General features: G+C 36.6%; 1 protein-coding gene across 11 annotated transcripts in view; it reads right to left on the bottom strand.

The window, feature by feature from the left end:
* CRPPA (CDP-L-ribitol pyrophosphorylase A) overlaps nt 1-17,060 on the bottom strand; it is a 132,264-nt gene that overhangs the window by 48,416 nt on the left and 66,788 nt on the right. For 3 of the 11 annotated variants that reach the window (XR_011093797.1, XR_011093796.1, XR_011093798.1), the window contains exons 7-10: nt 13,107-13,196; nt 12,437-12,529; nt 9,336-9,464; nt 1,984-3,085 (exon numbers count right to left, since the gene is read on the bottom strand). Coding sequence is in view for 7 of the 11 variants with exons in the window: in XM_068674093.1 (XP_068530194.1) it covers nt 8,285-8,365; nt 9,336-9,464; nt 12,437-12,529; nt 13,107-13,196 (393 nt within the window). In the remaining 4 variants the exon portion in view is untranslated. Of the gene's footprint in view, nt 1-1,983; nt 3,086-6,082; nt 6,110-6,721; nt 6,862-7,456; nt 8,366-9,335; nt 9,465-12,436; nt 12,530-13,106; nt 13,197-17,060 lie in introns of those variants that run through there. The other 8 variants (XM_068674092.1, XM_068674098.1, XR_011093799.1 and 5 more) reach the window with 7 other exon arrangements.

The raw sequence follows: 17,060 nt of genomic DNA on the forward strand, positions 1-17,060 counted from the left end.
CTTATCTCAAACTTTGAGTCCTTTTCACATATTTTCTCCCCATTCCTCTTTGAGGAGGGGAGTGACAGAGCAGCTGAGGTTGAGCTCGGCTGCCTGCTTGAGCGGAACCACAACAACAGGATGCAGTGGATGCTAACAGTTTACATGGGCTTCAGAACCCTAGAGAAGAACATGGAGAGTAAATCTATTAAAGGCTAGTAATTTCACAGAAAACAACTCCGGCTCAGGAAGTACTTAAATTAACAATAACTGAGTAGGGGGAGAGAATCAGGGGTGTTATGTATGCTTGCCCTGCTCTGATTCTTTCCTAGGCATTTCTTTATAAATGTTGTTAGATACATGATAATGGCCTAATAAATGTTTGATGCATTATAACCATGTTAGGTGATATACTGTAGCATAAATCAGCCCACCCAACAAAGAAATGTAAACTGGGGGTATATTAGGACAGATACTTCCAAATTAGACGGATTAAGTGGTATGTTTGAACATCTCTCAAGAAGGCTCAAATGCACAAAGGAATTTGTAGGACCTACAAACTATCACATAAAGGGAGGATGGGAGAGCTTCAATTCTTCATCCTATAGCAATAATTCTGAGAAGAATATGACTGCACCGTGAATGCAGCAAGGAAACGAATAAAACCAGCCTTAAGTAAGAATAAGGGATGTAGAAAAGCCTAACTCTCTTTGGATGAGCACTTTATTAGTTAATGAAATGAACACAAAACTAGGCAGCATGGGACTCAGCTCAGTGTGAAACACTCCCTTCCAGTTCTGTTTTCTTACTGCTCTAGCTTTAGTGGAATTTTTGAATGTATTAAAGGTTACATGAGTGTTGTTAGGTTAACTAAAAGAAGTAATCTTAACTGGCTGCAGAAATAGGAACGTGTGAAAAGATCTAACTCATCCTACTACATAAGAATGTATTGCTTTTCCTTCATTCAAAGAAACATTCCACTGCACATAAGAAACACAGCTCTATTACAAGAAAGTAAATCAGGGCTGGATTAACTTAAATTTCCTATCACACAGTCTCAAAAAGAGCAGCAGTTTCATTTGAAGACAAAGGAAAATAGGTGGTGGGAAAGATCTAAAGAGTAGCACAAGCAAGTTGAGAATTTTCTACTGTTTTTATCAGTTATGATGATAACATAATTTTTATTTAAAATAACTGTGGAAGTTACTGTTTTTCTGATACTTTCATTCCAACATGTCAGTATGTTTTATTTGCATCTTCCCAAATAATATTAAAAAGTTTACTGAGACCTAAGGGCTGTACACAGGTTGGGAAGTAAAATGCATTTTTCATTCTTGACTTGCTACATTCTTGACTATCACATTATTTTTATACACTTCAGCAACTGGTATGTTCCGTAATGGATGACTTTCATATGATCAATCCAATTTAAGCAACAAATATGATTTAAGGCTTAGTAACACAAATACATATAGATACCTCAAGTGCTGCTTCCAACCCTTGTAAAGAAACACACACAAGTAAGCCTGGGGCTGGATTACTTGATTCCTACTTGTAATTAGAGGGAGAGGATGAAAGTGGAAATTAACACTCCAATGTAGACTTGATGGCCAATGCCTCCACTGCACAAATTTTAAGGGCTATCATACTTTGAAGACTGCCGCAAATGCAACAGTGACTTCAGTTACCAACAATGTACAGCATGATATGGATTTCTTTTTGTGTTTAAATGGATCAAGAACTTCAAAAGCTTTCCTGGTCAAACATAGTAATAAAAACAGTTATGCTACAAATTGTGTTGTGAATTAACCCTCGAAAACAGCTAGGTACCACATAGTCACTCACTCCCACCTAGGACCCATCTCTGTGGAACAGAGAAAAAGGAAAGGAAGAGTAACAGCAAGAAAGTTGTTGGTTGAGATAAAAAAAATGTTTAATAAGCAACGAAGAAGTTGAAGAAAAAAGAAAGAAAACAAAAGCAGTGATGCAAAGGCAATCACTCACCACCTCCCATGGGTAAATGCCCAGCCAGTTCCCAAGAGAAAGATGGCTAACCTCCCTAAACTCCCTTCTCTCCCTTTTTATTGCTGAGCATAGCATTATATGGCATGCAATATCTCTTTGGTTAGCTGGGGTCAGCTGTCCTGGCCGTGTCCCCTCCCAGAATCTCCCCCCCAGCAAACTTGCTGGCAGGACAGTGTGAGAAACAGAAAAGGCCTTGACACTGTGCAAACACAGTTCAGCAATAGCTAAAACATGGGTGTATTATCAACATTGTTTTGGTCACAAATCTAAAACACAGCACTCTGTGAGTTGCTATGAAGAAACTTAACTCCATCCCAGCCAGACCCATTACACTGAGGAAGCGATATGGAAGAGGGGAGAATTTTGCAAGGCACAGTAAAAAATAAAAATTAAATTTAAAGCACAACTGATAGCTGTCATTGGATACAAGTAAATGAAATGAGTGAAAATTACTGATATTTCTCTGTAGAAACCCAAAGTTCCATAAATATGTTACACATATGTTACACATCTTTGCCTGTACAAACACAAAATACATTAAATACAAATAAAAAATAAATACAAAACCTGTAAGGAACACTTTTTTTCCGAGAAAACCACTCTACAGTAAAATATTGAAACAGTATTAACATTACTAGCAAAGCTAGCATTAACTCTATAAAATCCTATTTTCAGAGTAATTTTATACTTAAGATAGAAAAATAAACTCTGCATTGAAATAATGTCTCTGGGGAGACCTCATAGCAGCGTTCCAATTCCTAAAGGGGGCTTTTTAAGAAAGATGGGGAGGGACCCTTTACCAGGGTGTGTAGTGAACGCCATTACAAAGGTTAACAGTTTTAAATTAAAAGAGATTTAAATTGGAAGTTAGGAGGAAATTCTTCACTGGGAGGGTGGTGAGGCACTGGAACAGGTTGCCCAGAGAAGCTGTGGATGCCTCATCCCTGGAGGTGTTCAAAGCCAGGCTGGATAGGGCTTTGGGCAACCTGGTCTGGTGGGAGGTGGCCCTGCCCACAGCAGGAAGGTTGGAACAGAGTGATCTTTAAGGTCCCTTCCAGCCCAAGCCATTCATTTTTTCATTCTAAAAAAAAAAAAAAAAAAAAAAAAAAAAAAAGTTATCTGAAAAATTTCTGCCTTTTTTTTTTCCCCTTAGAAAAGTATACCCAGGTACAAAAGATCATTAAGGAACTATCAAAGCATAAAAGCATAAGGCAGGTACCATTTTCAAGATGCCTCTTAAACATACCTAACGATTTTAATAAGCTTCTTTTTTGTTTTGTTTTATGTATTAAGAACTAAAGTCAGAAAAAAGACAGATACCCTCATTGCTACAGGTTAGTATTTTGGGTACCTGCTAAACACTGCCTTTTGGGGATAGCATGGAAGCAAGGAGAGAGGACTAATTTTTGATGCTCCTGGTCTGATGCCCAGCTTACTCAGACTTTAAGCATTGCTTTAAGCCAAGAATTGCAGTACTAACAATCCAAAAGTGAAACTGTCCATAAACAAAAACAATGGACTTCACAGGTTTTTATTAGGCAAGTTAGCAATGGAAAAAGTAAGTTAAAAGCAGTTTGTTTGCAAACAAAATTTTATGTCAATATCCTTTCATTTTAAATGTTTATGTTTCCAGTAAGAGATAGCAGGTCAACATCAAAGCTTTCATAATAGGGAAAAAATGTCAGAGTAACTAATAACAGATTGGAAGATCAAACTCAGATTTGATATTCATAATAATATTTGTTTTGCAAACGGTTCCAATTCAATGTTTATTCTCTATCACATTGAAGTATCTAGCATAATTAAAACATACACACTTTTCAAACTTGTTATTTTCCTTCCCTCTAGAGAACTTGGCATTTCACCTTACGAACCCATTTGTTCCCCAAAATTCTACTCCACACTATCAAACTATTTTAGAGTAATATTATTTTATGCAATTGAAATATCCACGAAAATAAACAATCACGAGCCATTATTGACTAACACTGCCAGAATGCCTTAACTGGGGTGTGAAAGCAAGGAAGTTTAAAGATAATTTTATGAACATAAGACTTTTAGGATAAGTCTAAGTGTGTGCTGGGTCTGCCTGGGATGGCGTTAACTTTCCCTGCCATGATCCATATTAGTGTTGTGCTTTATACTTGTAGCTAGAACAGCACTGATCTCTCTTGATCTTGTCTATTGCTAATCAGTGCTGGTCACTAGCACCATGACTCTCTCCAAATGCCCCAGAGCCAATAGGCTAGGGATGGCCACAAGGATGGGTGGACACATCACCAGGGCAGCTTACTTAAACCGATGTATTTTGTTTATGTAGCCAAGGCTGAGCAGCAGGGGGGGACGCAGGGGTGGCCTCTGTGAGCAGAGCCCAGCAGCTGCCCCATGTCAGGTCAGGGCCAGCTCCAGACAGCTCCAAAGGGACCTGCTGCTGACCAGAGCCAAGCCAGGGAGTGATGCTCGGTGGGCCTCTGGGAGAGCAGAGTTAAGGAAGGAGAAAAAAACTGTGCTGTGCAACAAGAGCTTGGAGAAGCAGCCCTGCAGACACCAAGGTCAGTGCGGCAGGACAGCAGGAGGTGCTCCAGGCAACAGTTCCCCTGTGGCGAGGCCCCAGTGGGGAAGGCTGTCCCCCTGCAGCCCACGGGTCCCACGTGGAGCAGATCGCCACCCTGCAGCCCATGGAAGAGCCCCAGTGGAGCAGGTGGATGTGGCCTGGAGGAGGCTGTGGACCACAGAGAGCCCTCACAGGAGCAGGCCTCGGGCAGGAGCTGCAGCCAGTGGAGAGGAGCCCATGCAGGAGCAGGGAGTCTGGGGGGAGCTGCCGCCTGTGGGGGACCCGTGCTGGAGCAGTTTGCTCCTGGGGGATGGACCCTGTGGTACAGAGCCATGTGGGAACAGTTCTTGAGCAGCTGCTGCCTGTGGGCAGCCTCTGCAGGATCTGTTTGGGAAGGACAGCATCCCGTGGGAGGGACCCCATGTGGAGCAGGGACACGGAGTGACCATGAAGGAACAGTCTGGAAACTCTAGACTGACCACAGCCCACTCAGGAGAAAGAGGGGGCAGATAGAAGTAAGGTGTCTTTAGTTTGCTTTTAGTTTCTCCATGCTCCAATCTGCTAGTGATACAGGCACTAATTACATTAATCTCCCCATGAGTCTGTTTTGCCTGCGACAATAATTGTTGAGTCATCTCCCCATCCTTATCTCAACCCTTGAGCCTTTGCCATTGTATTTTCTCCCCCTCTTTCTTGAAGGGGAGGGAGGGAGAGAGCAGCTGTGGTGGAGTTCAGCTGCCCAGCTGGGTAAAAGCACCACAGCTGACGAAAGGAATATTCCATGCCATATGATGTCACACTCAGCAATAAAAGCCAGGAAAGGGGAAGAAGAGGGGGGCTCTTGTTACACAGACACCTGTCCCCCACACACAACTGCTATGCATATTGAGGCCCTGCTTCCCAGCACATGGCCAAAAAACAGTTTGTTGATGTGAAACAGAATAATTGTTTTTTCTTCTCTTTGCTTCCACACAGCCGTTGATTGTTTTGCCCTCTTTCTTTTACCTTTAATTAAATTATCTTTATCTCAACCCATGAGCCTTTTTCTTTCTATCATACTTTGTTCTCCCACTCTTCTTTTGAGGAGGGGGAGTGAGGGAATGGTTGTGGTGGATGTAAGCTGTCCAGCACGGTAAAACCACCACAAAGTGCCTTAATCATTGTGGCTGACAGGGTGGTGGGAGAACTCTGATTCATCCAATTAAAAGTTCAATAGATGAAATAAGTCTAAAAAGGTCATGTTTAAAATGCATTAACCATTAATCTTACCATTTTCAGTGCAGCTTGTTAAACTCCTAGAAACTGTAACATCATAGACAAATTGATCAACTTTCCGACCTTTCCCTGGTAAAAAACTGTAGTTATTTAATGAAAATCCAAAAGGTTGCCAATTATTTTTCTAAAAAGCTCATCTTTCTCAGACTGGGAATTTGAGGCTGCACTGCAATGTTAGCTTGTAGGAATGCTTAATTAGAACATCTTTAATAAATTTTCACAGTTGTAATAATTCAATGAATTTATTACCTGTTTTTGCTAGGGGAGGAGGAAGACCTGGGGGGAAACAAGGAAAGGAAAGTGAGAGAGAATGACAGAGAAAGAAAGGGAGAAACTGTGCAAGTAAATGTAAGAGTACCTATGCATAAATTCATTTCCAGTTCGCAAACTACCTTTTGCTTTGCCATTTGGATTATCCCATTCTGTTTTGTGATTCCTGTTTCGGGAAACACTGCCTTAAAGCCTGCCCTGCTTTTAAGGGATCTTTAATAAAAAAAATGTAAACATATGCCTTTTTGATTTTACCAAACCAGGCAGAAAAAAATTAGCACTTTCAGTAATGTCCAAGTCAGTAATGTCAATCACCGAGCACACTGTGGATGAGCATCTTGTCTTCAAAAGTCTAAAAGACTACAATAAATGTGCAGTAGTGTACATAAGAAATCACACTTCAGTTTACTTTAGTTTCCAACAGCTTCATAACAACTATTGTATTGCATCATTTGTCTTTTCTTAGGGTACAGACTGTGTTTTTTCTGGCTATTTCAGTAAATAGTTTGTCTGCCTTAATCAGATAGCTGTTTCAGAGACAAAAGTATTTGAGGCCACCTAATCCCAGGCAAGCCTCTGCACATAACTGCTGTGTTTCCAGGATATTCTGTCAGTGCATCTCTGAAGTAGGATTACTTGAAATATAGTTTTATAACCAACATATTTTAATATTACTTTAATATTTTAAAGCTTTCTGTGGCTTCCTGTATCCATCCATATGTATTTTATTCCACATGATAATTCTTCCTTTTTTTTTCCTGTGTGAAAAGTAGTAATTATTACTGAAACTTCTGGACCAAAATTATAATATTGTAACGTTTACAGCCTTCTGCATTTCTATTCCCATATTTGGAAATGTTGCCTTTTTTTTTTCCAGATACAAAGATCTGTGTTGACTATTTTCTGTAATTCAATCATCAGAAATTGTTACTTTAGTAAGCAGAATAGTAGTATATGGACAAACTAGTATTTTATAAAACTTAAACTAGTATATTTGAGTTAAAACCTACATAGTATACATTCAATGTTTAACCACAGTAACGAACTTAAGTGTTTGTGATATCAAGGCTCAATATTATTCCATTGCTCAGATCAACAAGTAATCATCACATGCAATTGAAATTCTCTTCCAAATCTTGCAGTTTGAATGGCAAAAATGACAAACCAATGCTGTTAAAATTAATATATTTACCACCAGGCATGGATATAGTATCGTGACATTACCTTTTGTATTATCTGGTTTGTTAGCAATTTGTTTAGGTTTACTTTTATATATATATATATATATATATATATATATATATATATATATATATATATATATATATATATATATAGGTTTACTCATGACTAACTTGGCCTTTTTATAAGTTTTACTCCTAGTCTGCAGAATAAACTGTTCTGTATAACACCCTATTAGACTAACTACTACTTAAAATAGAAAACAACTATTCTGATATACAAATCATTATTTTCAGGGTATAGCACTAAATCATCATAGTTGGAACTTCACTAACATTATAGTGTTGCCCAATTTTTTTGCCCAACACCATCATGTGCCAGTTATATCTTACATTTAAACTGGATTTTTTTCCTAATTCCAAGTCACCTTGTTTATCAGCTATTTCCTTCAACTCATCTGAAAAAAACTCAAAATCTAACTCCACAAGTTCAGACTCTGGAATTTTCTGAATACTCTTTCCCCCCTCTGGCTTTTGTATATGTAAAATGACTGCACCTCAATATTTTCATAGTCACGTCTCAATAAATTCTTTGTCTATTACGTTCTATCCCTATTCAAGGATTAGTAGAAGTGTGTATATCAACCATGTATGTTTGATAGTGATGATATAAGCTGTCAGCTAGAGGGAACCTCCATGAAGTAATTTGTCATCACAAAGGATACTGACAGAAGCTGTTGCAACAAGAGGTTGAGCATCCTGCATTACAGCAGCAGGCACTTTTTGTGTTTCCACTTCCTCTGGACCCACCAACATGCCAGTATTAAATTCACCAATCCTTTCTAAAGTATGCAGCTTCTGTAAGGGTGACAGCAGCCACTCTGGAGAACTGCAAGCTGTGAACCAATACCATATCTAAAAGCATCGATGTTTGCAATTACAAGAGTTTGCTGGAGTATCAGACTCTTGATTAAAGAGTTGACATGCTTGTACTTTCACTTCAGTAGACAAAGAGAGGATCCACGTTATTAGCTAATAGGTTGTACTTGAAGTAAAATACCTTGGTGACTCGAAACATCCTCTGAAGTGAAAAACAAAACAGAAAAACACAGCCAAAACAAAAATACAAACCTTCTCGGGAACAAGAAAGAAACTAATTTCATGTAATAATTCATAAATTCATAATTTCATATTCCCATATGAAATAGTTATGCTGGTATTAGAAGTCTGTAAAGGTATTAATTAATAGGTATTGATAATCATACCTTTAATAAAGCCAATAGAATTTGGAGGGAAAATCAAGTATTTGGTATACCAGAAAAATAACCTATGGATAGACAGTTTATATATACATAACTCCAATACCAATCAATTTTTAAAAAAAAAGTCAATATTACATTTATCCTTCTATATTAAAATTTCCATTGAATATCTAACTTACTCACTTGTTCACTTCTGATGGAGCTGTCTACACAAGCAGCAAAAAAAAAAAAATGTATTTACACTGTATGCAAAGCAGTCCACTTTTCCGGCTGTAAGAACGCATTTCCCAGAAAAAAAATTATTCACTTTAGATAGCTTCTGTGAGTACAAAGGACGCTGGAGTGATAACTTTTTTAACCTGAGGCTAAAATTGGCTCTTATTGGAATGTTTGTATCATCACCTATATGCCACCTTCTTTCAGCCACCTGAATACTAAACACTGTTTCAATGCAAGGCATAACAATCTGAAAAAGCACTAATCAAAAATACTTCCGCTATTTTTCACTTTTTAAAGTCTGTAGAAAGCAGAAAAAGAAAAAAGGACTGTGACATTTTCATGTGCTTTTAAAAACTGTTTGCCATTTGTTCCTCTCTAATCAGAATGCTTACATTTTTGCCTATAACTACAGGCTCTTCTGAATTTTGAACAAGAACAGGCAAGAAACTTTCCAATAAATGTTTTTCATGTCATATTTATTCCCCTTTGATTTTGTTTTAGATGAAGATTCTATCATTAATCATATAAATCACAAAAGTGGATACTTTGCTGGTAGAAAGAATTACATACCTTACATTGGATAAGGAGACCATAAACCAAAATATTTTTCTTTTTCACTTCCCTTGCAAATTTCTTGATCTTAGTTAGTTCTTCCAACCCAATGCTGAAAGAAATATTTTCTGAAATACTCAAGTGCACCTGCAAAGGAACAGATATTCAAAAAAATACTACTTTTCCAAAGTATGTTATTTTAGACTGCCAGTTTTTAATAGCTCATACCATTGTTAAGGACACACAAGAACACAGGCTAACGAAGGTTTTTCTTAGTTTCTATTCACATTGAATTCCATCACTTATATATTTAATGACATCACAATTATTTCTTTTCAAAGAACGGTGAGACCAGTATGCCAGAACAAAGCAGAACACAATGTTTTAATTGTGTATTAAAAATATTTAATTAAATCAGAAAAACAAACAAAATTCTTTCCTAAGCTCTAATCTAACTTTCACAGATTTTTACTATCAGGATAATAGAGAAATACAGATGTTTTTCTTAAGCATGTTAAAGGTTTTCAAAATGGAACTGCATTATTTAAAGATTTATTTTCAATTTACTGCCTTCTCAGTGTAGAATATTACTTGCCTAAATTAGATTCAATAAAACACTTTTTCCACCTAATTATAAGACATTCCTCCCACTGCCTAGTTTTAGGTGCTTGTTAGGAACAACTGATGGATGAATTATATCAACTGAACTACAATAAAGGAATGAAATGTATCATTTTTTTCTTAAAGCTACCTTCAAAGGTGTTCACCTAAACGTACATGCAGTAAGCTGCTCAAGCAAATACACTTTCATCAACAATGGTGCTGGATGCTACAATGACTTCAAGATCTACTATCTTAGTGACAAAACCTGAGTTTCACAGTGAGTATGTGTTACTATTGTTTGCATCCATACATACTTCTCTGGGAATATTAAGTCTAGAATATTTATAGCTGCAATCATTTAAACAAAGCTCTCACATTCCATGTGTGTTACAGGGAAAAAAAAAAAAAAAGGCCTTCATACAAAATCCAGGATAGAGAATAGCTAGGAGGCTGGCAATGTTTTTAACATTGTGGTATTACTCGGTTGCAAGTGACTTATGAATGAACCTGTTAGAGCAGATGCAGAGGAGGGCCACGAGGATGATCAAGGGGCTAAAGCAGCTCTCTTATGAAGACAGGCTGAGAGAGCTGGGGTTGTTCAGCCTGGAGAAGAGAAGGCTCTGGGAGACCTTATAGGTACTGGAAGGCTGCTAAAGGCTGCCTACAGGAAAGCTGGGGAGAGCCCTTTTACCATGGTGTGTAAAATGACAAGGGTTAATGGTTTGAAACTAAAAAAAGGGTAAATTTAGATTAGATATTTGGAAAAAAATCTTTACAATGAGGGTGGTGAAGCACTGGAGCAGGTTGCCTGGAGAAGCTGTGGATGCCCCATCCCTGGAAGTATTCAAGGGTGGATGCCCCATCCCTGGAAGTCCCAGGCTGTATGGGACTTTGGGCAACCTAGTCTGGTGGGAAGGTGGAGTTGGAGTTAGATCATAGTTGGAGTTAGATCATAGAATGGCTTGGCTTGGAAGGCCCTTAAAGATCATCTAGTTCGAAGCCCCTTGCCACAGGCAGGAATGCCGCCCACTAGATCAGGTTGGCCAAGATAATCTTTAAGGTCCCTTCCAACCCAAACCATTCCGTTGTTCTAATTGATTAAGTTAATTACGTGTCCCCAAAACTTAACAGAGAGAAATATTTTTTAAAATTCTTAATAAAGGGTTAATGAAAACATTCTCAGTCCAGAAGAGTACGTTCTGCATATCCACTAGACCTGCAAATGGGCAAAAGATTTGGAGGTGTATCACTACTCTGATTAAAGGCAGAAAGAATTTACCTTATTTTCAAAATTCAGTAAAATTAAAGCTCCACCCTGAACTTCCTCAGAAATAGCATCAGAAAAAGAAAAAAAAAAGAGTCTAGAAATAAAGTTCTAAATCTTTCCATAGAATTAGGGTTTCTCAGTCCATAAGACAACATACAGTTAGTGAGGATATCAGGTTTTGTAAAATACTACTTATCTTCATGATATCTCATTTATTCATTAAAAATAATAATAACATTTCATAACTTGTTATCATGAACCTCAGATTAAGCCTAATTTGAGAAGTAAACTCTCAGTTTTGCCTCCAGATCACTAGATTACATGACTACACACTTTGGAAAACAGGTAAAATAGGCTCTAGGTAAAATAATTATTTATCTGTTTTTCAGTGGCTTCCTATAAGGAATTAGTTTATGAAATCACACCAGATTATTATGCATTATTAATGGATAATAGATCAGAGGCATACACTTTGGTGAGACACAGCATTAACGATGCTCATTCAACCCAATACTTCTCATCCCTATCTAAAAAGTCAGACAATATAACGACAGAATTGTATCTAATTACACTGCACAGAGACTTTCAAATCTCCTCATATTTTCTCCTTTTTAACAGACTGAGTAAAATAAAAGTCATGTACACCTTCAGCTGTCATCCGCATGAAACGTTAAAATTATTTTGGCAACAATATTCAAATCAGAATTATAGCCAAAAATATAGTTCAAAACTTTTGCCACATACCAGAATACACATTTCAGTCGTATAACATCTTGATGTTTTATATTGCAAAGTGCTTCTCAGTTCTTTTTTAATATTTGAACCAGAAAAGCAACAATAATTTTTAAAACTTTGAATAAATCCATGAAGCACAGAAAAAAAAAATAAAGCCACTTAACTTTCTTTCAACCACGTATTCCAGGAGAGTACACTATTTGCAGCATCCCCATATGAGATGGTGCACAACAACAAAGCAGGAGTTAACAACGCAATATGAATAGCCAAAATAAATCTTTTACAGATCTACATAACTAATAATTGGCCTTTTGCTAGTATTGGTTTATTTCCTGACACTATATAGTACATTTGCTGAAGTGCAAAGACATTTTACAGTCTAATTTACAGTTCAAATTTTAAATCATATTCAGAGGTATCAGTGTCTCTTGAAATAGTCTAAATCTAGTGTAACACTTTATTATTAGCAGTTATTTACAGATATTTTCTACAGGAAATTTTAAGAGTTACCTACCAAAATAAGAATAACTGGATATAAGAGAGGAATATTTGATTTTTCTAACATATCCACTAGTTGCTGGATTTCTTCAGTAGCATACTCTTTATCCTAAAAAAAAAAAAAAAAAGTAGAATTACTAAAAATATCAAACAGTTATATAGTTATTTCATAAAAATGGTATTCAAAGATCTATCATTTACTAAAAAAAGATACATAACTCGTGGGGGTGGAGGAATGTTTGATTTTATATTTGAGGTTAAGAACATTATCCTTTAAAAAGTACATGTAACAACCTTAAGGGTCTTGCTTGATCTCAAAGTTCAGCGAAAACTTTCCAGTTCCCATACAACGAGCCAAATATTGATTGCAAAGCATGCACATGTCCAAAGTGGGAAGCACGAATGAAGACCACAATAGCAATGCACAGTTAGATAACTACATGTGGTGTACCTCTTCATATTGCATCCCACTTGTTCAATAATTTGTGACTTGTTTAACAACATACTGAATGAATTGCAAAACCAGGAGTGAAAAAAAGACCAGTATGTCAACAGTCCACTTTGATGAATATTAAACACACCAACCATCGAATGGATACAAACTATTTGTTATTCAAATATGTAATTATTTACTATTACTAAAAAGTTTTGCACTTAAACTAAAAGCATGCATCCCTCCTACTTACATTGATGCAAAGAAAATTGTAGCACTCTCCTGAAAAGATGTTTTGTAGATGGCTATCATTTTTTCTTAGAGATATTGATATAGCTTCAACCTGATCAGAAAAAAATATATTACTTCTTCACGAATTCGACTTCAGACTTAACCATCTGCTAAAGCTTCCACAATCGTCACAGAGATTGTTAATTCAAATGGCATAAAACTGGCAGTATTTCCAATACAAGAACTAAAATCTGCTCAGACTTTCAGGTCACTCAACAGTGAAGCATGGAGTCCAGAACCCTACAGTTTTCTGCAAGTATTTGCTAAAGTGTACTGCTAGAGGGAGCCATTCCAAAATCAGCCCTGAAAGTATCATCAGACACTAGAGTTAGAGCCTGGGATAGGGCTCTACCCTGGGATGAACATACCTCTGGGATGTTCAACTCTTCCCAGAGATGAAACACTGTTAATAGGATCAAGACAACATATTGACTTTAGATCTCTGATTCTAAGCAAATCTTTATGAATTTATGAAGTTTATGAAGTTATTTAGTTTATGAACAAATATATAGTGCCTTCATACAACTAAAATAAAATAAATTAAGGGCCAGGTATGAAGGACCAGATGCACAGGTATTCTAGGATTCTGTTATGACAAGAATCATTTAGAATGTCTCCCAAAAAGTATTTCATTGATGAATACTTTAGAATACCTTCTTAATCACAAACATATTTATTTTGTATCCTTTAGCTATAACACCAGCTAAGAAATGATCTTATCCTAATTAAAATAAAAAGTAGATTCCACTACATCACCAGCTTCAGGCTTGCCTTAAGGAAAATAGCAATCCAAGTTTCAGAAGGGAACTTTTTTCCCTGAGAAAAGATAACATTTTGAAGCGAGTAAAAAAGTGGTTTTTTGTTTGTTTGTTTTTTAAGCCAAAAACCTTCATGTGGCTTCTATTACACCAGCAAATCTCACCGTCCCACTACTCATGTGCTTTATTTCTGCCCAGAACAGAATGTATGCTAGCTGCAAACAACAGAATTGATACACCGCTGTGCTCTCTCAAAATGTCACTGAATCCACAATCCAACAGAATTACCAAATACCACATTTTAAAAAGGCCATTGTTATCTAAAGTTGTATTTGTTTATTTTTGAAATACTTGGGCAGCTAACTTGTTTGCAAAGAAAGATGGTTTGAAAACCCAAAGCTGAGATTTATGTATTAAAGGTTTTAGAAACTTTGGGGCTGAAAATTTGATAATGCAGCTCTAAATAGTTGATATTTAAAGAGTTTAAAAAAAAATGCAGAAGGCAAGAATTACTAGAACTACTTTAAGAAATGCAGTACTCCAGGGCTGTTCCAGCTTGAACTTCTGCTGAAGTAAAATCAGAAATCCCCAATGCCTTCATGACCTATTGCAACATAGTGCAACAAACATGAAAGCATGCAAGACTTTTCAGAAGGTAAATGGAAATTGACCCAAAGTCCTTCTTTTTCTTTGAGATATCAGAATACATGATGCTTAAGTATTCCAGAATATATAATTATTAATTAAGTGTATCAATTTTTATTCAAATTGAACAATCTGAGAGAGCAGTATATTGAGATTTTGTTTTACAGATATATTATTCAGTAAAAATGAAATAAGATTTGTCTCTTGAAAAAGCACAGGTAGGACTATATTCTGTAAGGGGTGGAACACAAAGTAACATGGTACCAGACATATGAGTGGTATACACATACACACCTCTGTTGCTGCGTTGTTCAACTTAAGAGCTCACTTCTCAAATCTTTGCAAATGTAAAAATACCTCTTAGCTCCCAAAAGGGAGCTTCTTCTACATGAGATGCCAAATTATGCCCCTTCCTTTTCATGACTTCAGTGAAACTAGGCTTCCAAACAAGCACAGGCTCACACAGCACACATACTCCTCTAATAGCATCATGCAAACATGAACATGAGAAAACTGTCAGCATATATGTAATTTTTACTTATAAAGTTGACTAGCAAATTCCAAACTAGTCAATTTAGCTTCCATGCACACGCAATGTTTCTTTATATCATCAGTTTTGACTTCATTCTATTAGAATACTCCAAAACAATCCACTGACTTGAACACACTGTTCTGCAAACAAATGAAAAAGTAGTTCTTAATCAGAAATTCTTACAGTGAACTCAGCAGAAATAGATTTTTTTTTTATTTTTTTTTTAATTATGAAAGCATGTCTCTGAAAAGGCTCTTAGTGGAGTTACTTGTCAATTTATTTGTTAAAAGGCAGATTCCAGAGCAACTGGGGCAGATCATCCAAAAACCTTTCTGCACAGTGCCTATTCCAAAGTTCTGAAAAAGCAAATGATCATAACGTATGTGTTACTATTTTTATTTCTCAGGCAATCTCCCAGTATTGACATGCTTTCTATTTTTTTTTTTTTCCAAAGATATGTGCAATCAGTATTTTTTTGTGTAGTACTTTGAAAGATACACAACAGACCATCTCTGTCTCTTTTAGTTTTACCCCAGGTTTCTTGTCTAATGCTTTCAAGCCATAGAAGACAGGTTATCATTGATGATAACCTGTATTTTAATTCTCTAATTCTCGTCTCATTCAAGTAAGCATGTAAATACCCTTAAGCAACGATCTTAAGCAGGACTCTTTGTCAAGGTTTGTAGTGATAGGACAAGGAGTAATGGCTTTAAACTAAGAGGGTAGATTTAGATTAGAGATTTGGAAGAAATTCTTTACAATGAGGGAGGTGAGGCACTGGCAGAGACTGCCCAGAGAAGCTGTGGACGCCCCACCTGTGGTGTTCAAGGCCAGGCTGGATGGAGCTTGGCCTGGTGGGAGGTGTGCCATGACAAGGAGGTTGGAACAGGGTGATCTTTAAGGTCCCTTCTAATCCAAACCATTCTATGATCCTATGATCTGACCCCTGACAAAATGGTTCAGCTGCTCTCATCTAGGAAACAGCAATTCAGTAGCAGATAACCCATGAGAAAGAAGACAGGTGAGTAACAATGCTTGCCAAACTGAAAACTTCAATAAATTGTCAAGTAACTAAAATTAATTCTTCTTCTATTTGGCTAGTTAGTATGCAAAAGTATTTCTTTAAACTGAGTATTTATGAAAGTTACCACATAATTTCAACACTACTTGACATAACAGAAATTACCTAAAATTCCACCTCAGTAAACAGTGTCATGTTCAGGGGTTAAATAGAACAAAAGTATGGGGATTTGCCTAATTACTTCTGGCTGGTTTAGGAATCAATATTCAGGTAGTATAAAGGAGCAAAGGTGGTAAGGGTTTCTTTTTTTTTTTTAACATGAAGATAGGAATAATGAAAATGTTTTCTGTAATGTTTCTCCACGTGTCAGACAACCTGTGGTAAAATTTCAATTTTATTCAATATCCACTTTTCATAAAATCTATCAATAATACCAGGACATTAGCAATGTGTAAAAGTTAAAGTGTATCAGAATCCAAAGTCACAATCAATACCAGTCTAGCAGATGGACAACTCAATGATTAAGAAATTATCTCTTTCTCACTGAAAGACTACTTGGTGAAACTTTAATCCATTCTTAACTGAATAGGACCAAATATTTTGATATACTGCTTGTGGATACTTATTCAGTCACAAAAATAACATACAACTTCATCTAATCATGTTTCATACACAGGAGGAATTGTCATTGAATAAGCAGGAGTACCTAATTCCCAGGTATGGAAGAAAACAGCTTCAGCCCCCATTTAAGTCTGATTGCTTCCAAAGAAAGAGGTAAATAAGAAATTTAAGGAAAGACAACTTATGTCTTTCATAGTAAGATATTTTCAGCAAAAATATTCATTTATTAGATACACAATTTACAGTAACACTTTTAAAATACCTAATCAGAAAGTATTTTACAAGCAATAACTACCTTCACTTTATCTCATCAGTTCATGTCTTTTTTTCATGTTATTG

Source organism: Anas acuta, chromosome 2 (assembly GCF_963932015.1).
Source record: "Anas acuta chromosome 2, bAnaAcu1.1, whole genome shotgun sequence".
NCBI lineage: Eukaryota > Metazoa > Chordata > Aves > Anseriformes > Anatidae > Anas > Anas acuta.